Raw genomic sequence first — 22,659 nt, 5'->3', positions numbered from 1 at the left:
TATTTTATTCCTCTAGAATCTAGTCGCCCAAAAGTATGTCACCTAGTGATCTATACTACCCTCACTCCCTGTATATATATCTATATATTTACATAAAATGAGGGTAGATCATGTACGCAAGCGTTTCGAGAGGGTAAAATTATTGATTTGATTGCGCAAGTCCAATTAAAACGCGCATTGTGCTAAATTTTTACAGACCAAACAATTCTTACTCGTTATTTATTACCTTCTCATAAAAAAACAATATCATTATTACAATTATTCCCCTGACAATTCAAATATCTAACAATAGATCATAGTAAACATCAACAAGTGAACTAAATAATCGATCTCGTTAAAAAAGTAGTGATAGATTCGTTTGGTCAGGCCGATTAAAATATGATTAGCTCACGTATTTTTAACTCGTCAGTGACTTATAGCAATAAGTAATCAAGTAACTCGAGATCCTCATATTTTACAGCGGATAGGTTGTGACGAAGTGATCAAAGACGGACCTGACAACGCTTTACAAGGTAAATAATCAAGTTTTCTGTCAAGATCCTCAATTTTCCTGGGGTGAATTTATTTATTTATTTATTTATTTAAGCAGTACCATAATTTTATTGATTTCAATCGTAGGTGTACCCAATTAGCCCTGTAACAGGGCCAGGTGCTGCACGCTCAGTATGGGAGCTAAGTCCAGACCCCGACATGGTCGGGCATCTATCGAACAATTCAATCGGAACTCACAACGCAAATATGACCAAAAGAAATGTCACAAGAGAAAGAAACACTCCTGACGAAAATATTTATGCTGACGAAGCGACCACTGGACAAAATCCTACAGACGAAACCAAAAGAATCTTTGAACTTCTTCGTGCCGGGTAATTATTTTAGAAAATAATCATTACATATTTATTACCTGATATTTTATCGGTTTTTTTTGTTTAAATATCGATACAGAGACACGGAAACCGTTGAAGAATTAGTTGAAAAAAACGGATTGAGTATCCTGAGTGTTCGTGATAAATGGGGATACACACCAGCTCATTGGGCAGCATTAGATGGCAATGTCGAAGTCAGTTAATGATTTACATATTTTATTGATACGCTAATTATTTTTACTTCCATATTTGAATTCATCTCAACTATTCGCGCTCGCGAATTATTGAATTCAAATTTTATTTGCACATTCCTGTTGTCTATTCAATGAATGAAATAATTAATTGATTATTAAATTATTAGGTAATGCGGTATCTAGTTGAAAGAAATGGACCAGTGGATTTATCTTGTCTGGGTACGCAAGGACCCAAACCAATTCACTGGGCATGCAGGAAAGGTCACAGTGCTATCGTCCAAATACTTCTGAAGGTAAATACTTAGAGTAGATTTACCGCTGATATTTTAAATAATTAAAAACAATGACTTGGCAGGCAGGGGTGGCCGTGAACACGGCAGACTTCAAAGGCCTGACGCCTCTGATGACGGCAAGTATGTTCGGTAAATTTGCAACGGCGGCATTTCTCCTCGGTTCTGGTGCACTAGGTCATCTGACAGACATTAATGGGGACACTGCACTACACTGGGCTGCTTACAAAGGCCACCCCGACTTAATTCGTCTCCTGATGTACAGCGGAGTTGATTTACAGAAGCCCGATTACTTTGGCTCGACACCACTGCACTTGGCGTGTTTATCAGGGAACGTTAGCTGCGTAAAAATACTCTGCGAAAAAAGTAAAATAGAATTAGGACCACGCGACAAAAATGGCAAAACGCCTCTACAATTAGCCAAAAGTCACCGTCACTCAGAAGTCGTTGCGATTCTGGAGAACGAACAGAAACGACGGTCACGATGGGTACCGCCAATAAATGAGCTCTGGTAAATATATTTTAAATAAATAAATCAGGATGAATTTTAATTTTATGATTGCATTAGGAAAAAATTTATTAAACAGGGCACTATTATTTGGCGGAGCGGGAAACAGTAAAGGGCCATTGCTATTATTTATGGGATCTGTTTTATTATGGGGCTATCCAATGTATCTACTTAAATGTCTACCTCTGACGTGGAATTTTTTACGCGGTAGTCATTATTGTTTCATTTATTGGAATATTTTGATGTGGTTGTCATGGATCGTCGCTAATAGACGTGATCCCGGTTACGTACCTCAGAATAGTGATACTTACTATAGAGCCATTAAACAGGTAATTTTATTTTACTATTTATTTACCCCCTGGCGAATCCAATTTATTGTAAATTACCGCAACTTGCAGTATAATTATTTATTTTCACATAAATTGCGGTGATAAATTTTAAATGCCGGTAAATTTACCGTAAATTGAATCCGCCAGAGTATATTTGTAATTAAAAATTAATATACATATATATGGTAAATTTTTCTTATTATTTATAGATTCCGTATTTTGATAAATGGAAAAAAAGAAATGTTATTTTGTCACGTTTATGCCATAGTTGCAGATGTTTTAGACCACTAAGAGCTAAGCACTGTAGAATTTGCAATCGCTGTGTCACATATTTTGATCATCACTGTCCTTTTATTTACAATTGTGTCGGTTTACGAAACAGGTAAGTGTTTTTTTTTATCACTTTAATTATAGCAAAATAAATTAAACAGCTTAAAATATCAATTAAAATTTTTTTAAGTCATGAGAATTTAAAATAAAATTATTTATGAATGTTTTATTAAAACTTTTCTTCTTCTTCTATTTGCTTGTGATAAATTTTTTTATAAATAGCAATTACTCTGAAAATTTTTTAGAAAGTAAAATATTTTAATTAAAATTAGTGCAGTAAAAAATTTTGTATTTAAATCACAATTTTTTTTAACCCAGACCATTTACGTCAAATTGACATTTAAAATTTTTTTTTATTTTACATAAAATTTTCTATCAATTTCTCTGTCAGTTGGCAAAATTTTTCACATAAACTTTATTATATTTATTTTATTTTATTTATTTATATTTTTGTAGTGCAATTAAATAAATGGATTAGAAATTCTGATTATCAATTATCTATACAACATTTTTTACTATATAGTAGTGATAAATATATATGAATTACTTATACTCAATACATATAATTTTGCAGAATGTGGTTCTTTCTATTCGTAATGTGTGTGGCGATAAATTGTTCATTCACGCTCTACTTTGCGTGTTATTGTATTGCAATTGAAGGATTGCAATTGATGTACGTGTTGGGTCTGATAGAGGCGCTTGTTTTTTGCGGACTCGGTTGGATACTAACATGCACATCAGTAAGCAAATACTGTTTTACACAATTACAGAAAGAAAATTAAACATTTTTAATTAAATGTTAAATATTTTTTCTCTATTCATTTTTACTTATATTCAAATATTTAGTGTTTATTTAAATATATTTTAGGTACTGCACGCATGCATGAATTTAACAACCAACGAAATGTTTAATTACAAGAGATACTCGTACTTACGTGACAAAAAGGGTAAATACTCTAATCCATTTAGTCGTGGACCAGTGCTCAATTTTATTGAATTCTTTCTCTATCCACCTGATCACTATGCCACTGACCCGCAGCATTACAATATTTTATCTGAAGAAGCCATGTAATAATTTTTACTTTCTTTACTCACTTCAATTACTTTTTTTCACTTTATTACCGCTAAGTACCACAAGATAAATCATTTTTGTCAATAATAATTAAGTTTTAATTAAATGCTACAAACTGAGTCAAAAATATAACACACGCACAACAATTAATAATTATCATATATATAATTTATTATGATTATAATAATAATATCATTAATGTGAATTTGAATATTTAAAAATACTGACAAAATGAGTAAATTAATATATAAGTTAATTACATACTTAGTTTATAATAATAATATTTGGATATTATTTAATTATTTAATATTTATAAAATATGAAAATACAAATATATATATTATGTAAAAAAAAAAGTTTAATATTTGCAATGTAAATATTTATCAGTAGTAAAAGAAAAAAGTTATTATTGTTTTTATCGATAAATAAAAATGCTTAAGAAAAAATTTAACTTGACGCTTAGTTAATATCTTTGGTAAAATATACTGCATCTTTCCCAGTTTAAAAAAATAAACAAAGCGTTACTTATCACTTTGGAATTAACTGCTGACAGAGGTAAGAAAATGTGATCTATAAATATTGTTGTAGAAAATTACAATGAGTTATTATGAATAATTGTAATGTATAAAAAAAAACGTGAATTTCGAGTAGAATTTTCAAAAATTTATATACAAATATACTTGATTTATAACTTAATATGAACATTTTTAATGAATTTTTTTTTTATAAAAGTTAACGATTGCTGACATTTTTCAAAATGAATAAAAGTCAAAATAAAATTCAGAGAATAAAAAAAAATAATAATGTCTTCACATTAAATTATAAATCCAGATTTTAATTTATAATTTTGAAAAATTTCACTTGAAATTCTTGACTGTCATATTTGCAAGTGTTAGTTTTACACCGGAAGTAAATTTGAAATTATTTTTTTTTACCATTTAATAATAATAATAATAATTAATGATACGTCAAAAATGTATAAAAATTTGTTCATATAATAAATAATTATTTAAAATCACGTAACCTATACCACGTGTGCTTAGTTATTAATTGTAAACAATAATTAATATCTTAAAGTTCAAAACAAAAATCATAATTTGGTGGTGGTTCTGGTATTGGTGGGGGGTCTTGAGGAATATCAATGCCTTCGGCATCGAGTAATCGCAGCTTAATGTCCATCGACAATAGAGTTTCTAAATCATTTTCAGTCTCTTTACTTGTCATTTTATTACCTAAACAAATAGCATAATTATAAGTTGATAATGATAAATTATTATAGTAAATACCTAAATAAAAATAATAACATACCAAGCAAAGCATTAATACCATCAGTCCAGTAATCAAAAACTTGTTCATCTGGTGCCACAAAATCTAAATTCGATATTTCAACAGAATCTAGAACCAGCGAAAATGCCAACTGATGAGTTGTCTTTCGTCTTTGTAAATCTTTCATATGTGGGCAGTCTCTGCCAATAAGAAGTCCACGGATATCGACGACAGCGAGTTTCATCGGCAGGTCATCAATAGTCGGCACTGACTTTTCATCACAATCGCCGTAATGAAATACTTTGTGATTTGGTGACAAACGGACATACCAAAATTTATCTTTTATTCTCTACACAAATTTTAAATAATTTTGTAAAATCACTTCTGATATCTTATGACTAATTATTAATTATCTGACAATTACCTGACCCCTGGCACTGTACTTGGTGAATCTCGTGCCTTCAACAAGAAAACCCAGTCGTTGCTGTTGGATAAGCTCAAGAATTTCCGGTGTTATTTGTTCACGCAATTCAACAATTGGCTTAGCATGACTTTCCCACTCTTCCCTGTTGGTTCTCTCCTGTTGCCACAAATTTGTGATAGTCGAGTACGTCAACTGCTGCAATTTGTTCCTAAACTTGTCAAGGCCCGTCGGCTTACACTGAAGTGCGCGTGTTATTTGCTCGCGCACTACGGAAAATACTTTGACAAAATCTTCAGTAGTAGCCCGCATTTCTTTCCAGGTTTTGTTCAGCAGCACAATACACACGCAGTAAAATTCTTCGAATGGATGATCATGAGTAAAAAACATTGGGTGATATGACTGCCCTTGTTCACTTGGTGCTTCTCCAATTCTCAATACCTAGAAAAATAATTCGTTGTCGTATTAATTTATAATTATTCAGCAATGACCAGGAAGTAATTAATAAATAAATAAATAAATTACCTCACATAATAATTTGACAAGTTCAACACTTGTCCTACCAAAGGGACACTCATGTTCATCAGCTCGACAAGAATGTTCCAGAACAACTTTAGTGTACGACTCGGTATGATTCCTAGCGAAATAAATCATACAATCAAGCGCCAGCATACCAGGAGGTGTCCCGGTAAAATCTAACGCCGGGTTGATGTCATACTTGAAGCCCAATTTTTTATAATCTTTGGCAAATAATCCTTGTTTACGTGCGGCAACATCACTGCCACTGACGTTACCCTCAGTGTCGAAGGCAATACGACGCAATTCTTTTATTTTATCATGAGCGTCCTGGTCCTGCGGGTCCATTTTGGTCATCATACGTTGCTCTAGTAAACTCAGTACCAGCGTTTGCAGAACGTAGAGCTGATGTGCCATCTCAGTGCCAACTTGCCCAGTTGACTGGATAACGTTTGTCAAAAAAACATTGCGCACTTGTTTAGACTGCAGTGTTGCTGCTACCGCACGTCTTTTTATTAAATCAGCTTTTAAAAATAGGGCATTTATTAAAGCTATCGTGTTCTGTTGAATTTGCGGTGACATACTTTGCAAATGCATCACAAGGTTCGGGAATGTGACTTCTTTTTCAACTAAACTGTACTTGCCAGATGAATTCAGAACAATATTCTCTAGAATACTAAGAGATGCCTCAATTACACTCGTATCTTGAGATACTGATTGATTGTTGACATAACTTGCGACTTTGTTGATAAACGGTGGCTCTAAAATGTCCCAGGACACTATCCCATGATCCATTAATTCGACGAACGATTGGAGCGCACATGCCAATGCTGCAGTTTTATATTTTCCTGATTCAATCTAAATTAATTTCATTTGATTATTAATGATGCATATAAATAATAGTATATTGTGTGACAGGGAATGAAGCAAAATGATTTCAGACCAGAGTGAGGTTGGCTGACATCACTCGCAGTCTGAAATCGATGATAGTAAACTTAGCAGACATCTGACAATTTTTGTAAGCCCAAGGAGCTCAAAAACTGCGGGAAGTTTCGGGGCTGGACCACAGGGTCAACCGATAGAGATTTTTTTTTCAGTGAAATGTATATAATGCCGGCGTAGCCATTTTTTGAGCTCGAAGAGCCCAAAAATTTGCCAATAAAAATGTTTTCAAGCTTTCTGAGCTGATTTTCCATGATCACCTGCATGAGAACTTAACGTTTCAGATAAAATTTCATCAAGATAAACTTACCTGTGATATTATCAACGCCAGTCCTTGCTTATTGATAAACTCATGTGCAAATGTAATATCATTACTGAGGGTACTCAATTTTTTCAGTGCTGATAATTTGTCATCAGCTGTGCCATTATTTAATTTGTGCAAAATATCACCAGCTGTTTTACTCGGCGAGTGTTCCAGTCTCAAAACACTTCCGTTTTTTATTTCATTTCTATTCTTTTCAGTTATATAGTTCTGATTGTTGTTCTCTGAAAATTGCAACGAGTACGTCTCTGGGTCCGTCAAACTCCACTCGTTACATAACCCCTATTGAGATAATCAAATAAATTAATTAATTATTATAGGCGGTAATGAGACAATTTTGTAATAAATTTATCAATGAAAAATTTATACACATATATTAATATGAAAACTTACTTGAATTATTCCAGTTAATGGTTGCTTTTGATTAAATTCAATTAACTGAGGCATTTGTCCTGTCATTTGGACAGCTATTTTAACAATATTTGAATCTTTTTGCACTGGCATTTTAATTGTTTGCGTATACATTTAATAATTAAACTTTTTTGGCACAACTATTTGTTTTACTTATTTATTTAAATGACAATGCTATTTATTATTAATAATATGACAAAGACAATGTGTCATACTCGTCATAGTAACGTGACACCATTTTTAGGTGTATATTTGTATAGATATATATTTGTATCATCAGGAATTTTTATCATAGACATCCGCCCAAAGAAAGCGACTACGAGTGTGAATGTAGCAGACATGAGACAATTTTTAAATTTGAATTAAATAAAAAAATGAAATTTAAAAAAACGCGCGTACTGATTTTTCAAATATTTGAATATGAATTTTTTAATTTTTACTCTACTTACATTTTATTGATTTATTATAAAATTAAAAAATGGACAATTGTCTGCTATATTCACACTCATGAAAAATTATTTAAAAGTCGCGCATGCGCAGTAGAAGTCTGCTCTTCTATTGGTCGGGACCTTCAGCGGGTTTCTGATACGTCGGATTTAAATATCACCAAGATGGCTACCATCGAAAACTCAGTCTTCAAAAGATCCAGCTCGTAGTCCGTTAGCTCTAGCTCTTCGCAAAAAAAATAATTAATCCAGAGATTTAATTAACGAATAATTAGTAACAATGGCTGGTGTTTATCGTCAGCTTATCAGCTCTCTCAAGCCTGATGCTCAAAACACTCTAGTAATTGGAGTGATAATTACCAGCCAGAATCCTCGAACTTTTGATCATCAAGACAAAAGTACGCATCATTTTATTGGAACAGTAATTTTTTTTTTTCTATTATTTCTGATGATTTTTTTTTATTATTCTAGATCGCTCTGGACAAAGATCTGTTTGGACATTCACTTTGCGCGACTCAGTTGCCAACACGATCAATGTAACTGTCTGGGGCAGTCCAGATTACATCAACAAACTCAGTGCTGCATTTCGCATTGGCAGTGTCGTTGATGTGATCAATGCCAAGGTCCAGGAGCGAAAGCTAGGTGATAAGAACGAAGCCTTTATCCCCTCGGCGACCAGTCTCTGCAGCCTGACCGTCAACGAAGGAGTCTCCTTGATCCAGAATCATGACGGTTCTGACCGAAATGAGTATGAAAATTTGCTGAGCGTCCCCACGAAAAGTGTATCAGGTGTTCGAAGTCTCCAATACATTATGGAAAATATGGAGGCACTGATAGACCAGTACTTTGATATTATTGTGGTCGTTACTTTCGTAAGTAATTAATTGTTGATTAATAATTTAGCTGATGATTATTATTATTATTTAAATAATAAATTTTCTACAGGTTGGGGAATCAAAAAATATAATGACCAGAGAAGGACGTTCGATGGTAACTCGTGACTTTGAAGTAACTGATGATTCCTATCCCGGCACAGTGGCTTTGAAATTTTGGGAAAACGACTGGGTCCAGAGATCTGGTGATTGGGAGCCCAAACGTACCGTTCTATTTATTGCTGACATTCAAGTTGCTTTTGACAGATTCAAGAAGAAAAATACGATTCTTATAACGAGAAAAACTTTAATTACGGAGAATCCAAATACACCCAAAGCAGAAATCGTCAGAAACTCCATCAAGACTGAGTCCGAGTACATGCCCAATGATCCATTCATTGTTCCTAGAAGTAAGTGTGCTGTAAATAATTGTTAAGTTTTTCATGAACAAAAATAACACAGAATTTAATTTTTAGCTGAAACAATTAGAAATATTATGACAATAAAAGAAATAACTCAGAGACTCAATGCAAATATAATGCGTGATAGCGAGAGGGTTCAATTTGTCACCGTTTTATTTGGACAAGTTACAGAAATGAATCTAGATGATGTCAATACTCCAGTATTAGTTACACGATGGTATGTAATAATAATTAGCTCTCTATTGTATTAATTGCATAAAATAAGTGCAGTCGAACTCCATTAATTCGGTCAGTCAGCCTACAGAAGAGCGGAAATTTCTTGGAACTTCCTAGTTAACAGATGCCCTTTCTTCCTTAAAAAGTAATCTCTACACATGCGCTCTTACATCTGCATGTATGATGCATAAATAAATATACAGACACACAAATGCATTGGGTGGAGACGGTGTAGCTCGAAGTGGGGGTCAAGATTGAGGGGAAGTTCCAAGATAATGGAACCCGAGTAAAAAAAGGTTCGACTGTACAGTTAAATAAATATTCACACTTAAATTCAAATTTTTTAGCGCGTTGTGCAAACGTCTAGTAGCTGGACCCGATGAGTCGTGTATGAACTTGAACTGCGCTTGCGGAAACGGAAGACGTCCAGTGCAAAATATCCTAAATTTTTATATAAAAGTTAATCTGAAAGATGAAACCGGTTATTTGGTTGGCTGTCGTTTGAGCGGCGAAGTCGCGGAAAAAACTCTCGGCTGTACTCCCGATGAATTCAAAGTAAAATTTTAAAATCAATTATCCAGCAGCAAAATTAAATGATATCGCTAATGACTTGTGTTCTTTTATTGTAGGCAATGACATTCGAACAACGCAGCGCTTTAAATTGGAAATTTAAGCTGGAGCAAGTCGAAGCCAAGCTCCAAGTCATTGGTCCGTCAGCAAGCTTCCCAAGATCACTCTACAATATTTTGTTTCTCAAACGTATTCGTGACGTCATAAATTCTCAAGAAAATTTTGACGACGACACCGCTGATGTTAATCCATAAATTTACTTTTTTATTTTTTATACTTTTACATTTTATATAATTTATTATTGTTAAATTTTCTAATTAATCAATTACTTAATTAATACTTTTATAAGTATCATTAATTAAATTAATGAATTTTGTTGTTAAAAAAACCCAGTGATTTAAAATTTGTATTCAAAAATAATAACTGCGCACGCAGTTCCAATAATCAGCTGATCAGCTGACAGTTTTAGTTGTGCTCTTGTACATCTGACTCCATAATAAACAAAATAACGAGACTTTGATAACTTATGCAGTAATTTATTATAATTATAAGATTAATTAAAATAATTATTATTGGTAGTGAGCTTATTATTAATAGATTTATAAGGAAGACATCGTGATGGCTGACCAAGAATTTTCTGAGCAGCAAACGAGCCTCGTTGAGGTTATTCGTGATGAACTACGACAAGCAGCTATAGAGGAGAGAAGAAATCATCGGACAGAGGAACAAAACAAACGTAGAGCAGCTCTAGGAGAATTGATAACCACCGACGACACCTGGACTTTGGATACGATTATTAAGAAAACAAAAGACTTGAGAAAAAAAGCCCTTTCCATTGATGACTACATCAAGCTGCAAAATTCATTGATACAGGTACAGTTCTCCTGTTTTATTTATGCTGATGCTGATAATAATTGTCATTTATTCCAGGACGAACAAAATATAAAAGGATTTCTGTCAGTCGGAGGCTCAATACCAGCGTTGATTCGCGATCTTACGAGCATCAAACCCAGCATTGAGCTAGCAGCTGCACATTGTTGCTGCAATATTGCTCTGGGAAATAAATCCCAGTGCACTACTCTCTGTAAATATGCGGGGCCTTATCTAGTTGAGCAGCTGGACACCTTGAGCAATCCTTTACTAGTAATATTATCATGATCCTAAAGTTAGCAGACATTTAACAATTTTTGAATTTTCGTTTTTCAACAAATCAATTGCAAAAAAATAAAATAAAAATATGCACATGTAGAAAGTTTAAAAAACCACAGGTGCAATTTATTCAAATATTTTTTTTTTTCATGGTTTATCGTCTAAAAAAAAAATCCAAAACTTATTAAACGTCTGCTAACTTCAGTATCATATATTATCAACTAAAAATTAATGAAGCTGAATTTAGTAGACGATTAACAATTTTCGGATTTTTTTTTCAACAAATCAATTACAAAAATATATAAAAATATAAATATTGTGAATGTACCCAAGTAGCACAGAGACTTTGAGAACTTTGAGATGTCATGAGGACAAGACGAATTTTATTTTGTCTCAAAGCCAAGTTTGTAACTCCCTGCTATAGAAATTTAAAATTTTCGAAAAAAAGGAAGTCATTGACTTCGTTCCGATTCTCGAAAATCGAGTTTTCATCAGATCTCGACGTTTTGAGGTCCTAGGAAGCTATTCTGACTATTTCTGGACTAAGTTTTTTGAGCTCAAAGGAAAGAAATTTTTTGACATTCGCCTCCAGACACCCATCGGACGCTTTTATTCTGATCAGGATCTCCGCCTAAGAAATTCTATAAAAAATCTATTTGGGGAAAATTCTATAGTTGGGGTTTCGCCACAGAGTCAACCGTTTTTCAGATTTTTTTTTTTATAAATAAGACCTACAGATGTTGGTCCTAGGAGTCATAGAAAATTTGTGCTCCTTATAATTGTCACAAAGCCAAGTGTGCCACTTGGGTAGTAGACATTTGTCAGTTGATATAATTTTGAAATAAATTAAAACATGCACATGTAGAAACTCGAAAAAACTACAGGTGCAATTTTCAAAAATAATTTATCGTCTTGAAAAGAATCCAAAAATTATTAAACGTCGGCTAACTTCGGTATCATAAAAATTAATCAAATCACCGTCTATTGAGTGATAATTAAAAAATTAATGAGTAAGTTATTTTTAGGAAATAAGTGCCTGGACCGTTGGTAATCTTTGTGGAGGCAGTAAAAATGCATTCAAAGCATTATATGCACAAGGCTGTCTCTGTCGTTTACTTTCACTATTGCGTGATTGTGACACAATAATCTTACCATCAATTATTTATGCAGTTACCCAGTGCCTTAACGAAGGATTCGAATTGATTAAGTAAATTTCAGGGCATTATTGCTCCTCTGTACTCTGTCATTATGTCATTACTCCATAAATTTATCGTATTATATTTAAATTTATATTTTTTTCAGCGATTTAGAAGCTGTCGAAATGTCTAAAGGAATAATAGAACGAGGTTGTTATGATAATTCATCAGGTATTTGGGTTCTAGCGCTTTTGTCTTCAAAATTAGAATGCCGTGATACACTTTGTACTATTTTATCATCGGTATTTGATTTACTGATGATTAAAATAAATCAAGAAACTCCAGACACCAAATTAATAACCGCAGCAATGAGATTACTTGCCAATTTAATACCCGAACCAACAGGATTTGCTGCAAATATTATTTTTTATAATCCAAAATATTCAATTACTGAGGTTGAGAAATTATTTAATAGGTTGTTGCTTTACCCACATGTTCACGTGAGAAAAGAAACTCTATGGCTGTTAGGTAAGTTGATAAAAAATCTTAATTAATTATGTAACATTATGACTGGATGTTGATTCGTTTAATTAATTTCATTTCATTTATTAATTAAAGAAATAAAAATAAAATATTGCGCTGGTAAGCACCGTTGGCAAGTCGATAGAACTCCTGTGATGTCACTGTTCGACTCCATAAATTTTTTTTTTATTTTGATGGTTTTAAATTAGAATAAATTTAATTATATTCTTTAAATAAAACATTCAAATTTGAGTCAACCGGTCACCGGACAGAAGTCCAGGCCTTCGATGATCGTCGGCTGTCTTCTACATCTGCAGATCCAGTACTAAAAAATTATAAATCGTTCGAGGTCGCATCTGCTTTAGAATTTTTCTCTATTAGTGACCAAATTTTTATCACACCGTAAAAAATTTGCGGTGTGAACGCGGATAAAATCTGGAGTGAATGCAGAGCTGATGACTCTTTTTACTTGGAGTAAAATTCATTTTGAAAGGGAGTTTATTTTTATATTGAAACTCCGGTTCAGAATGAATTCAAATTTTAATAAAATCCACATCACTCCAAATTCACTCCTGATTTTTTACAGAGTAGATATCACTAAAGAATTAATAATAATTTTTTTTTTATCAGAAACCTGACGGGAACCTCACAATTAATTAATTAATTAAAAAAAAAATATTTCATAAGTCGCTTGCTTTCATTTGTTGCAGGAAATCTTTATAATCATCCTCAAGAACAAGTTAGTCAAGCAGTGAAAGATTTACTGCCCCGTTTAGGTAATTTGAGTCTTGCTATCCAGTCAGTCGCTACCTAGAAAAGCACTTGGACAACTTGTGACAGGTATATATTTAAATAAATAAACTAAGTTAACAATGAATTATAAATATTATGGAAGGACAATGATAAATATTTGTTTTTTTACATAGATAACTAACTACTTATAAATATTAAAACGATAATCGCGTAGCTGAGAATCTTCTTCTGGGCGACATTTTTGATAATGCGTTAATATTTTCAGCTAGATCTTCAATACAACCGATTTTAACGACATTGAAATAAAGTTTACCCATAATACTGGCCGTTGGACTGTCTAAATTCTTTAGACATTGATAGAATGCATTGTCACAATCACAATGAGATCTGGAGAACAAAGATATAATTATAAATATGACAAATAAGTTATTAATCACCCGATTACTTACTTGCTGTACAGCGAGTAATTAGTAAGATTATAGCGACTGCGTTGCGCGCGAATTTTAACCGGACACAGATCGTGAGTCCGACAGCATCTGTAATTAACAATTGTTCTATTATTATTACATTTAAAAAGAAAAAAAAAATAACACATCAAGTACGTACTGATCGATTTCAGTATCTGACCCAAGATCATGATAATTATCGGCAATGTCTCCAGTTCCGCACCATTTAGTACCTAGAGAAAATGAAATTTATTTATCGTCACAACTGGAGGTTAATTATATCGGTACTTATATGATATAATGATTGTTAAGTATTCATTTATACCTGGTAATATACCAGAAAATAAATTAAGTGCATGAGTGCCAAACATGTTCGCTCGTTCAAAGGCTCCTTTGGGTGTGCTCTTAACTCTAGCTTGAGATCTTTGGATCCTATCTAACATCTCACATCGATACATCAAACTCGTCATCTGGGAAAATAATACTTCTGTCGGATAAGACGAAATCGAAAGATTTCCAAGCACTTCTTTGGCTTCATTTGGTTCGCTAAAAATAAATGTTTGGTTATTACTTTTATTATGAAAAACCAATCGATCGCCTTTTTCTGGTTTTCGTGATATTTTTATTGATATATTTGTTGTTATCAATTGTATATTTACATTTCTTATAATTATTTATTTGCGATTCCTGTATGGAGCCAAACTTTTACAGATATTATTTTATAAATTCATGAAAAATCAACATGGAGATTTATGCCACTTTGGTTTAGGAAAAAAAATCTAATTAGATTTATCCAATCGATCGTCTATCAATTTTATTTTATTATATATAGCAGAGTAACGAGACCAGTAGCGGGACGATAATTATTTCCTTTAACAAATCTTTTAAAAATGACAATTTTTTTACTCTTAACAATTTTTTAAATTTAATTTCACTATTTTATAAGTAAATTATTTACTGAAATTTTGAAATTCTCTTAGCAGTCCCGCTATTGGTCTCGATCCTCAAAATCATTCTTTTGTAAAATAAAAATTAATATGAATTCAAAATAAATTATTCGAATAAAAAATTTAAAAATAAGTGAAAAGATTAAATCATTGTCCCAAATATCCTGGGCAATTATTTTTATTTTATTTTAAACTGGGTAAAATGGTCAGTCTCAAGTTTTTTTCAAAAATTATTTTTTATCGATTACAGAATAATTAAATTATTAAGTAATAATTATCATTAATGAAATATATGAGGAATTTCGATTTCGACATATATGTCTACAAATACTTACTAAACTTCAATAATATCACACTTGAGCATTTCATTATTTTCATTAATGTCCACTACAGCAACTGTCTGATCATGGAAATAAACGACACGTTTTAAACCGGCGGAACTTAATCTACCACTGGGTAAAACTCCATTCAGTCCCTTGTAATTATTTTTCAATAATATTGGCTGTGATAAACTTGAACTCCATGCCGCCAGAAACTCCAACACCAAAAACACTTTTAATCCCGAGCTCATGTCCCTGCTTACTGTCTTTGCGCCGCGGAAGTTCCTTCAGCTCTCCCGCTCTCGCGATAAAACTCCTACTCTTTGATCATTTTAAATTTAAAAATCTGATGCCGAGAGTAAGAGAGCTCGCTTTGTCCTCCTCCAAGTAAATCTTTAGTCAAAGTTTACCACTGGACATCACGAACAATAATATGTCAGTCACCTTCCTACACTATTTGCGATTACGTTCATTGCAATCGCAACTATAGAAAACCTTGAGGATCGACTTAGCACTTTAATAAATAATTCACACTCACTGGTCAATTTTCCTCCGAGTGATTTTCTTATAAACTAGCAATAGTACGGACAGGTAATATGCTGACTATTAAACCGGGCTGACTCGATAAAGACTTTTAAATCCACGTTTTCTCATTCATCGAGTGGGGACTACGAAAGTGGGACAATCAGCGTCTGCGGGTAGAAAAAAAGTAGCACGTATGTTAAATCTCTAGGGAAGATACACGTGAGATATCTTATGGGAAACTTTTCTCTTAGAAGAACAACAATAAAAAAAAATGGCAAATTTCTCCGCAATATAAATTATATAATATTAATATTAATGATTGATAAATGTATGAATAATAATTATTTAAAAATTTATATTTTACAAGATTATGGAGAAATCAACTTTCGCTTAGCGCGCATACGTGATTTGTAAATAAATTTAGCATAAATAAATTTTTTTAATACTAAAAAATATGGCAAACTGGTACACGTAATTTATATTTGAGTAAAAAATATTAAAAAAAAAAATCTAGTACATTTTTAAAATATGTATCGTTTAAAATTTATCTTGTCGTCGTTTATTTAAATGATATGTAATTTAGATATCAGATCTTGGTGTTAAAAGTCCTCATTATTTTTCATGGTTGATGATTTGGGGTCGCAGCATGTTGACCTTGGGAGAGGTTCGACTTAAGAGCGTAATCATGGGCACTGCGGCTCGTGCTCAGAGTTATGCTTATTGGCGTGGCGTTAAGAAGCTGCAGTCTCACTGGACACTGTCGAAATCCTATTAAATAATAAAACAATAATATTACCGGATGATGATGATAATTGATAAAAATTAAATACCAGCGTGATGAGGACCAGAGCAATGGCAGCAGATTGGATTGTTCCGAGGACGAGAGCAAAATTCAACGCTATGAGGTTCGCCGCAACGCACACATCTAGGAAGATGTCTACAATTAGCAGCCACGTGCCAAAATCCCTGGCATCGGTAGCACTGAAGGACTCCATCAGGTTGCTGGGGGTTGGATCCTTCAGTAGCGTTACCTGGAATAATTGCCAGCTGATGGGGTCCATTTATTCCATTGGCACTTGGTCGCCACCAACTGATACGCTCTGGCAGTGCACTGAATCGCGCGGCTCCGAAGAAGTCTAGACCTTGACGCAGAAGGTGTTCATACTGACTAGCATCCAGTACCTAAAATAATATAACAGTAAAGTACTCGGTCTCAAGTCTAGATCATAAATCATCTCGAGTGAGCTGAGGCCAATGACTGGCGTGATGAATGCGCTTATCACCTCAACCCGGACATACTGCCGGCATCTCTCGATCGCGGAGATATTGATGCCCTGCTTGACCAGCGCTGAGCTGAGATCTTCGAGTGGTATTGCCCAGGGAACATCACGCAAGAATACTGATTGTCGATAGCGCGAGTCACGAGCTGAAAATCGGGCCACCTGTCGTTCGTTCAAGATGATTAGATTTCTATATTGCTAATGCTTATGTTCGTTCTACTTGAAAGGAGGTCACCTTTCATTGTCAGCAGAGCGGTGTGAATGTAAACAATTTATTTAGTTACCTGAATGGATCCTTGGAAGACACGGGATAAATTACCACGTTGAACAAGTTTTTCAGCATCTGCTTCTAGAGAAAATGTGACAATTAACCCACAGGATGTTTGCGAGACATTCCAGCTGCCAGATGGTTCTGATTCACGTATGGCCTCCTCCAAATCGCCTTTTGACAACTCATCCGGCAAACCCTGAGGATGACTGTTGGTGGCTCTGGACACGTACAATGAACACGCGGGCTCGTCTTCATGCTTTGAATTTTTATCATATGCCGCCTCGTCTCCCATTCTGTGCGAGGCCGTTAGGTTTTGTACTGAAAAAATTTATTATTCCGTTACAACCGAGGTAAATATTGTGTTTAGTTTGAATATATGATGCGCTCGCTTTCGATCTTGTTCTTTAGTGACATACCTTTGGGAATCCTCTCTCGTTATTACACGCAAGAAGAGAAGAAAAAATAATTATATGGGCAGCGTTGAGGGCATTGCCCAACGCTAATATCAATCGCTGCGCACTTCACATTTCACGATCGTTTAATTCATTTTTATTTATTTGTTTCCTTCTTTTTTTTCGAACGTTTATAACATGAAAATATTACTTTGAAAGAAATAATATTCATACTGACGAAACCAAGTATTCAAATCGTCTCACATTATCGGACAACACAAAATTGGGCATTTGAGGATCCGGCTTGGCGCAAATTTTTTTTTTTCGCAGATCAACTGTCCTAAAATACAGCATCTCAGCGGCTCACAACACACAGTGGCCCTCTGAGGGGTCGATCCTGAGGAAATTTTTTTTTTGAGGTCCAATTGCCATCAAATGAATTCTAAATCATGTGAAGGCACGGAAATAAGTAATATAAATTCAATTCGGTGGTGAAAAAAATTTTTTCCCGGCCCGAGATCCGTTACAGCATCTCACAGCGGCTCCCAACACAAAATTGGCCCTCTGAGGGGTCGATCCTGAAGAAATTTTTTTTTTGAGGTCCAATTGCCATCAAATGAATTCTAAATCATGTGAAGGCACGGAAATAAGTAATATAAATTCAATTCGGTGGTGAAAAAAATTTTTTCCCGGCCCGAGATCCGTTACAGCATCTCACAGCGGCTCCCAACACAAAATTGGCCCTCTGAGGGGTCGATCCTGAAGAAATTTTTTTTTTGAGGTCCAATTGCCATCAAATGAATTCTAAATCATGTGAAGGCACGGAAATAAGTAATATAAATTCAATTCGGTGGTGAAAAAAATTTTTTCGCGGCCCGAGATCCGCTACAGCATCTCGCAGCGGCTCACAACACAAAATTGGCCCTCTGAGGGGTCGATCCTGAAGAAATTTTTTTTTGAGGTCCAATTGCCATCAAATGAATTCTAAATCATGTGTAGGCACGGAAATGAGTAAAATAAATTCAATTCGGTGGTGAAAAAAATTTTTTCGCGGCCCGAGATCCGTTACAGCATCTCACAGCGACTCGCAACACAAAATTGGCCCTCTGAGGGGTCGATCCTGAAGAAATTTTTTTTTTGAGGTCCAATTGCCATCAAATGAGTTCTAAATCACGTGTAGGCACGGAAATAATTAAAATAAATTCAAATCGTCGGTGAAAAAAATTTTTTCGCGGCCCGAGATTCGTTACAGCATCTCACAGCGACTCGCAACACAAAATTGACCCTCTGAGGGGTCGATCCTGAGGAAATTTTTTTTTTGAGGTCCAATTGCCATCAAATGAGTTCTAAATCACGTGTAGGCACGGAAATAATTAAAATAAATTCAAATCGTCGGTGAAAAAAATTTTTTCGCGGCCCGAGATTCGTTACAGCATCTCACAGCGACTCGCAACACAAAATTGACCCTCTGAGGGGTCGATCCTGAGGAAATTTTTTTTTTGAGGTCCAATTGCCATCAAATGAGTTCTAAATCACGTGTAGGCACGGAAATAATTAAAATAAATTCAAATCGTCGGTGAAAAAAATTTTTTCGCGGCCCGAGATTCGTTACAGCATCTCGCAGCGGCTCACAACACAAAAGTGGCCCTCTGAGGGGTCGATCCTGAGGAAATTTTTTTTTTGAGGTCCAATTGCCATCAAATGAATTCTAAATCATGTGTAGGCACGGAAATAAGTAAAATAAAATCATTTTCTCTCTTATAAAATTTGTTCGAAAACATGTAAAAAAAAATTCAAAGGGATGATGCGAGCGCACACCAGTGGCGCTGATGTTCCTGCTAAAAATAATCTCTCGGCTGACCGTCGTCTTTGTGTTCATTGAGTGTAGAACATCCGAAGTTTATAAATGAAGAGCGTAAACATAGTTTAGAAATTTCCCATTCATTCAATTATGAAAATGACGCTAAGTACATAACAGAACAATGAATCTCTTTCAATAACAAAAAGATAATCAATTCCGGACAGCAGCGATGACTGTGAGTATCGAAAAAGTTATTTTTATCGCTGCAAGGTTATATTTACTGTCTCATAATTCAATAAATTCCGTTTGACATTTCAGGAAACTCCAAACCTACCTTTGCCTCTCAATCCAATCAAGTCAAACTCACTTGAGGAGAGAAGATTGTGGGTAGGAAATTTAGATCTTCGAATTAATGAGTAAGTATTGTAATTTATTTATTCATTTATTTAATTTATATGTCGAGTTATTATTCGAGAACAATTAAAATAAATATAAATTATTTTATCCCACTGGTACCAACTATTAAAAATCGTTCAAAAATATGGAAAAATCGAAAAGTTTGATCTGCTCTTCCATCGGTCTGGACCACAAGCTGGTCAGCCTAGAGGTTATGCCTTCGTGACCTATGCGACTGTCGAAGATGCCGAGAAAGCCAAAGGAATTCTTCATAATGCTAAAATAGGGTGTAAGAATGTCATCGTTCGCTGGGCTCACACCGTATCCGAGGTAATTTAAGCAAAACTAGTTCAAAATTTTCCTAAACTCGTCACTTTTCAGACATTAATAGCAAATTATCACTGACCACAGGTAGAAATCGACAAGACGAAACCCCTGATTGACATTCCAGCCCTGTCAGGTGCCAAAAAAGAAGACAAGAAGATAAGTCGTGAAGTAGCTATACAAGCAATCGAGGCCAAGTTGAAATTAATGAAAGAATGTGAGGAAGAATTCGAATTAAACAAACCCCTGGTTGGTAACTCAGTGATACAGCAGTACCAAAAAACCGAACCACCAAAACCATCGTCATCTAGCAAACATTATCTCCATCGACATCATCATACTCGTCCGTACTCAAGATCTAAACCACGGAGATAGTTCCCACAATATTTTTATCAACTTGTAAATACATTTTCATGACACCAGCATCGAAACTTCTCCAAGTTTCAGTGTCTCGAAATCTATCATAGATCTACAGCCAGTCAAAAAAAGCGAATTTCAGTCCCATGCCGCAAACAAATATTAGCAAACGCGTAAATTGTAATGCCTTTAGTCAGAGGGTAGAAACAAATTCGTCTCGACCCTTGGGAACAAACAAATAATTCCCGCTGACAAGACTTTCGGAATTGAAACTCTGATACTTGTCATCTATCTAACAGTAATTTCAGACCATCGATTTTACTTTCGTAAACGACAGTTCTGACTGTGATTGAGTTTTAAAAAAATTAGTGTGAACAATAAATAGTATTTAGTTTCTGCTAAATTGCAAATGACAATTAATGTTTACGCTAATAGTTGATGACACCATTGGTCTTAAATTAACTTGTCTCTGACTGGCTGCTGACACAAACTTAAAGTTCCAATGCAGGTAATCATGAAAAATTTAGTGTGTAACTCAGGATGAAACGCGGGTGATGTCAGCCTCCACCCTGGTCTGAAATCGTTCTGTTTCATCCCTTGTCACACAATGTACTATTAATCATTAGTGGCTTTTTAAACGATTTTTATCCATGACAATGAATTAATAAGTCGTCCTACTGTGTCTTCATACATCAAATTTTTTGAGATTAATTTTACATATATATATATATTTATATAATATCGAACAATATTTATTTATAATTATTTGATATGTGATTTAAATTCAACGAAAAAAAAAATGTTAATAGCTAGCGGAAAAAAATTACGAACTGAAGCTTAAAAATGTTATTGTATAAGTAATTTATTAAATATTAAATACGCATTTCGATCAATAGTAGTAATAATTTTTAATAACAACTAAAATTAATATATAAAATCTTATTTATTTAAGATATTTTAAGTTCATTTACGCTTCCTGTTTTCTTTTGCTCATAACTTCTTCCATCAAATCGGGATTGTGTATGTATTTTCCTCTCATGTGGTATGGCAACGGTACGATACCGGAGCATGGCAATTGTCCTGGTATTTCACAGATGCAGTGTCTGGGACACTCGTTACCGAAGTTCGCTGGGTTGGCTTTCTTTTGAGCTGCCGCGAACTCTTTCTCCAATACTTCTTTCGATTTCCCTACAACTCTTATCAGATGCTCCAAAATTTCTTCCTTGCTCTTACTCTCGACGTCTATCAGCATTCTTTTGCCATTGTCTGAAATTATTTTTAGTAAAAATCAATCAGCTGCCAGCCCCCACCAACATCTAGCCCTAGATACTTCAACTAAATATCATCCTCAAGTTCGCAGACAATTAACTTTCGGATTTTTTTTTCTACAATTTAATATAAAAAAAAATCTAAAAAAATGCATGTGTAGAAAATTTTTAAATCTATAGGTGCAATTTTTTTAAATATTTTTTTTTTATAATTTATCAGTTTTAAAAAAATCCAAAAATTATTAGACGTCACCTAACTCGAGTATCAAAACTTTTTTGAGAGGACGTGATGTTTTACCCGGGTTATAAAATAAAATATTCATTTACGCACCATAGTAGCACTGAATAAATGGCGATGGAGTTATATTTCTAAAAATATTGATTTGTACATTAGGATTCCTGTATTGAACCTGCGGCACGTACCAGAAAATAAAATCCCTGTGAATTAAATTGTTCGTTAGTAAATAATAAAAGAATTAAATTTTATATTAAAAATAAATAATCACTTTATTCCTTCGTGGTGTTTGCCATGAGTGTTGTGGTTAATTGAAAATATTTGAATACTATTTTTAAGAAATAATTTACCAGCTTCCAGATACTTCAAGGTTCTCCTTATAGGAGCTCTTCCTATCATGAACGGCATTCTTGATTGATTTTATTATCTATTTATTTATTTATAAACTAAATGCCGAGTGGTAAAAATTAAACTGTCGACTCCTTGGGGTTATGTACGATTTTACCGACTGATTCGCACCTGGTGTCAGTGCTCCACATAATTCAAG

At 34.0% G+C, this 22,659-nt stretch overlaps 8 protein-coding genes across 9 annotated transcripts; 4 read left to right on the top strand and 4 right to left on the bottom strand.

Annotated features, from left to right (window-relative positions):
* Positions 1 to 165: 165 nt before the first annotated feature.
* On the top strand, positions 166 to 3,839 carry LOC130667502 (uncharacterized). Its single transcript, XM_057469129.1, has 9 exons — positions 166 to 512; positions 619 to 863; positions 943 to 1,057; positions 1,225 to 1,350; positions 1,413 to 1,858; positions 1,935 to 2,184; positions 2,394 to 2,566; positions 3,089 to 3,254; positions 3,383 to 3,839. Exons 2-9 carry the CDS (start codon positions 691 to 693, stop codon positions 3,584 to 3,586), a joined length of 1,653 nt encoding a protein of 550 aa, XP_057325112.1. The 5' UTR covers positions 166 to 512; positions 619 to 690; the 3' UTR covers positions 3,587 to 3,839.
* Positions 3,840 to 4,376: 537 nt separating this feature from the next.
* LOC130667501 (engulfment and cell motility protein 1) lies at positions 4,377 to 7,719 on the bottom strand. The gene is made up of 6 exons (XM_057469128.1): positions 7,447 to 7,719; positions 7,042 to 7,335; positions 5,799 to 6,647; positions 5,277 to 5,714; positions 4,895 to 5,201; positions 4,377 to 4,818 (listed from the first exon to the last, which is right to left on the bottom strand). The coding sequence occupies exons 1-6, from the start codon at positions 7,576 to 7,578 to the stop codon at positions 4,658 to 4,660; spliced, it is 2,181 nt and encodes a 726-aa protein (XP_057325111.1). The 5' UTR covers positions 7,579 to 7,719; the 3' UTR covers positions 4,377 to 4,657.
* Positions 7,720 to 8,078: 359 nt separating this feature from the next.
* LOC130667504 (meiosis-specific with OB domain-containing protein) lies at positions 8,079 to 10,244 on the top strand. Its single transcript, XM_057469130.1, has 6 exons — positions 8,079 to 8,308; positions 8,382 to 8,782; positions 8,856 to 9,192; positions 9,259 to 9,421; positions 9,768 to 9,975; positions 10,050 to 10,244. The coding sequence occupies exons 1-6, from the start codon at positions 8,191 to 8,193 to the stop codon at positions 10,242 to 10,244; spliced, it is 1,422 nt and encodes a 473-aa protein (XP_057325113.1). The 5' UTR covers positions 8,079 to 8,190.
* A 319-nt stretch (positions 10,245 to 10,563) lies between these two features.
* Positions 10,564 to 13,637, top strand: LOC130667505 (uncharacterized). Its single transcript, XM_057469131.1, has 5 exons — positions 10,564 to 10,863; positions 10,921 to 11,133; positions 12,165 to 12,346; positions 12,442 to 12,803; positions 13,508 to 13,637. Exons 1-5 carry the CDS (start codon positions 10,609 to 10,611, stop codon positions 13,609 to 13,611), a joined length of 1,116 nt encoding a protein of 371 aa, XP_057325114.1. The 5' UTR covers positions 10,564 to 10,608; the 3' UTR covers positions 13,612 to 13,637.
* LOC130667507 (phospholipase A2) lies at positions 13,625 to 15,871 on the bottom strand. Its single transcript, XM_057469134.1, has 5 exons — positions 15,279 to 15,871; positions 14,322 to 14,542; positions 14,157 to 14,229; positions 14,000 to 14,086; positions 13,625 to 13,937 (listed from the first exon to the last, which is right to left on the bottom strand). Exons 1-5 carry the CDS (start codon positions 15,512 to 15,514, stop codon positions 13,745 to 13,747), a joined length of 810 nt encoding a protein of 269 aa, XP_057325117.1. The 5' UTR covers positions 15,515 to 15,871; the 3' UTR covers positions 13,625 to 13,744.
* A 309-nt stretch (positions 15,872 to 16,180) lies between these two features.
* On the bottom strand, positions 16,181 to 17,898 carry LOC130667506 (uncharacterized). The gene is made up of 5 exons (XM_057469132.1): positions 17,756 to 17,898; positions 17,353 to 17,657; positions 17,072 to 17,230; positions 16,619 to 16,970; positions 16,181 to 16,556 (listed from the first exon to the last, which is right to left on the bottom strand). Exons 2-5 carry the CDS (start codon positions 17,629 to 17,631, stop codon positions 16,408 to 16,410), a joined length of 939 nt encoding a protein of 312 aa, XP_057325115.1. The 5' UTR covers positions 17,632 to 17,657; positions 17,756 to 17,898; the 3' UTR covers positions 16,181 to 16,407.
* Positions 17,899 to 19,585: 1,687 nt separating this feature from the next.
* LOC130668731 (probable RNA-binding protein 18) lies at positions 19,586 to 21,439 on the top strand. 2 transcript variants are annotated; one of them, XM_057471155.1, is made up of 4 exons: positions 19,586 to 19,767; positions 19,851 to 19,948; positions 20,078 to 20,258; positions 20,340 to 21,439. In XM_057471155.1, exons 1-4 carry the CDS (start codon positions 19,762 to 19,764, stop codon positions 20,625 to 20,627), a joined length of 573 nt encoding a protein of 190 aa, XP_057327138.1. In that variant the 5' UTR covers positions 19,586 to 19,761; the 3' UTR covers positions 20,628 to 21,439. The 2 variants fall into 2 exon arrangements, with proteins under 2 accessions (XP_057327138.1, XP_057327137.1); XM_057471154.1 differs by having other exon boundaries at positions 19,587 to 19,767; positions 19,851 to 19,951; positions 20,048 to 20,258; positions 20,340 to 21,438.
* A 7-nt stretch (positions 21,440 to 21,446) lies between these two features.
* On the bottom strand, positions 21,447 to 22,658 carry LOC130668733 (probable 28S ribosomal protein S25, mitochondrial). Its single transcript, XM_057471156.1, has 3 exons — positions 22,384 to 22,658; positions 22,209 to 22,315; positions 21,447 to 21,875 (listed from the first exon to the last, which is right to left on the bottom strand). Exons 1-3 carry the CDS (start codon positions 22,518 to 22,520, stop codon positions 21,577 to 21,579), a joined length of 543 nt encoding a protein of 180 aa, XP_057327139.1. The 5' UTR covers positions 22,521 to 22,658; the 3' UTR covers positions 21,447 to 21,576.
* Position 22,659: the final 1 nt, after the last annotated feature.

The sequence above is a fragment of the Microplitis mediator genome, chromosome 5 (assembly GCF_029852145.1).
Source record: "Microplitis mediator isolate UGA2020A chromosome 5, iyMicMedi2.1, whole genome shotgun sequence".
Classification (NCBI taxonomy): domain Eukaryota; kingdom Metazoa; phylum Arthropoda; class Insecta; order Hymenoptera; family Braconidae; genus Microplitis; species Microplitis mediator.
The sequence above is the reverse complement of the archived record's forward strand: the minus strand, read 5'-3'. Positions and strand labels throughout refer to the sequence as shown.

Coding starts and splice junctions, on each gene's coding strand:
- LOC130667502 (XM_057469129.1), top strand. CDS start 691: ATGGTCGGGCATCTATCGAACAATTCAATCGGAACTCACAACGCAAAT. Junction 1,058..1,224: donor CATTAGATGGCAATGTCGAA/GTCAGTTAATGA, acceptor TTAAATTATTAG/GTAATGCGGTATCTAGTTGA. Junction 1,351..1,412: donor TCGTCCAAATACTTCTGAAG/GTAAATACTTAG, acceptor ATGACTTGGCAG/GCAGGGGTGGCCGTGAACAC.
- LOC130667501 (XM_057469128.1), bottom strand. CDS start 7,578: ATGTATACGCAAACAATTAAAATGCCAGTGCAAAAAGATTCAAATATT. Junction 5,715..5,798: donor TTGTCAAATTATTATGTGAG/GTAATTTATTTA, acceptor TTATTTTTCTAG/GTATTGAGAATTGGAGAAGC. Junction 5,202..5,276: donor AGTACAGTGCCAGGGGTCAG/GTAATTGTCAGA, acceptor AAATTTGTGTAG/AGAATAAAAGATAAATTTTG.
- LOC130667504 (XM_057469130.1), top strand. CDS start 8,191: ATGGCTGGTGTTTATCGTCAGCTTATCAGCTCTCTCAAGCCTGATGCT. Junction 8,309..8,381: donor TTTTGATCATCAAGACAAAA/GTACGCATCATT, acceptor TTATTATTCTAG/ATCGCTCTGGACAAAGATCT. Junction 9,193..9,258: donor TCCATTCATTGTTCCTAGAA/GTAAGTGTGCTG, acceptor TTTAATTTTTAG/CTGAAACAATTAGAAATATT.
- LOC130667505 (XM_057469131.1), top strand. CDS start 10,609: ATGGCTGACCAAGAATTTTCTGAGCAGCAAACGAGCCTCGTTGAGGTT. Junction 10,864..10,920: donor TGCAAAATTCATTGATACAG/GTACAGTTCTCC, acceptor CATTTATTCCAG/GACGAACAAAATATAAAAGG. Junction 11,134..12,164: donor CCTTGAGCAATCCTTTACTA/GTAATATTATCA, acceptor AGTTATTTTTAG/GAAATAAGTGCCTGGACCGT.
- LOC130667507 (XM_057469134.1), bottom strand. CDS start 15,514: ATGAGCTCGGGATTAAAAGTGTTTTTGGTGTTGGAGTTTCTGGCGGCA. Junction 14,543..15,278: donor TGTGATATTATTGAAGTTTA/GTAAGTATTTGT, acceptor ATTTATTTTTAG/CGAACCAAATGAAGCCAAAG. Junction 14,230..14,321: donor ATTTTCTGGTATATTACCAG/GTATAAATGAAT, acceptor CATTTTCTCTAG/GTACTAAATGGTGCGGAACT.
- LOC130667506 (XM_057469132.1), bottom strand. CDS start 17,631: ATGGGAGACGAGGCGGCATATGATAAAAATTCAAAGCATGAAGACGAG. Junction 17,231..17,352: donor TCTTCCAAGGATCCATTCAG/GTAACTAAATAA, acceptor AACGAACGACAG/GTGGCCCGATTTTCAGCTCG. Junction 16,971..17,071: donor GGCAGTATGTCCGGGTTGAG/GTGATAAGCGCA, acceptor ATATTATTTTAG/GTACTGGATGCTAGTCAGTA.
- LOC130668731 (XM_057471154.1), top strand. Junction 19,952..20,047: donor GATCTTCGAATTAATGAGTA/AGTATTGTAATT, acceptor ATCCCACTGGTA/CCAACTATTAAAAATCGTTC. Junction 20,259..20,339: donor GGGCTCACACCGTATCCGAG/GTAATTTAAGCA, acceptor CACTGACCACAG/GTAGAAATCGACAAGACGAA.
- LOC130668733 (XM_057471156.1), bottom strand. CDS start 22,520: ATGCCGTTCATGATAGGAAGAGCTCCTATAAGGAGAACCTTGAAGTAT. Junction 22,316..22,383: donor AAACACCACGAAGGAATAAA/GTGATTATTTAT, acceptor TTTAATTCACAG/GGATTTTATTTTCTGGTACG. Junction 21,876..22,208: donor ATTTATTCAGTGCTACTATG/GTGCGTAAATGA, acceptor AAATAATTTCAG/ACAATGGCAAAAGAATGCTG.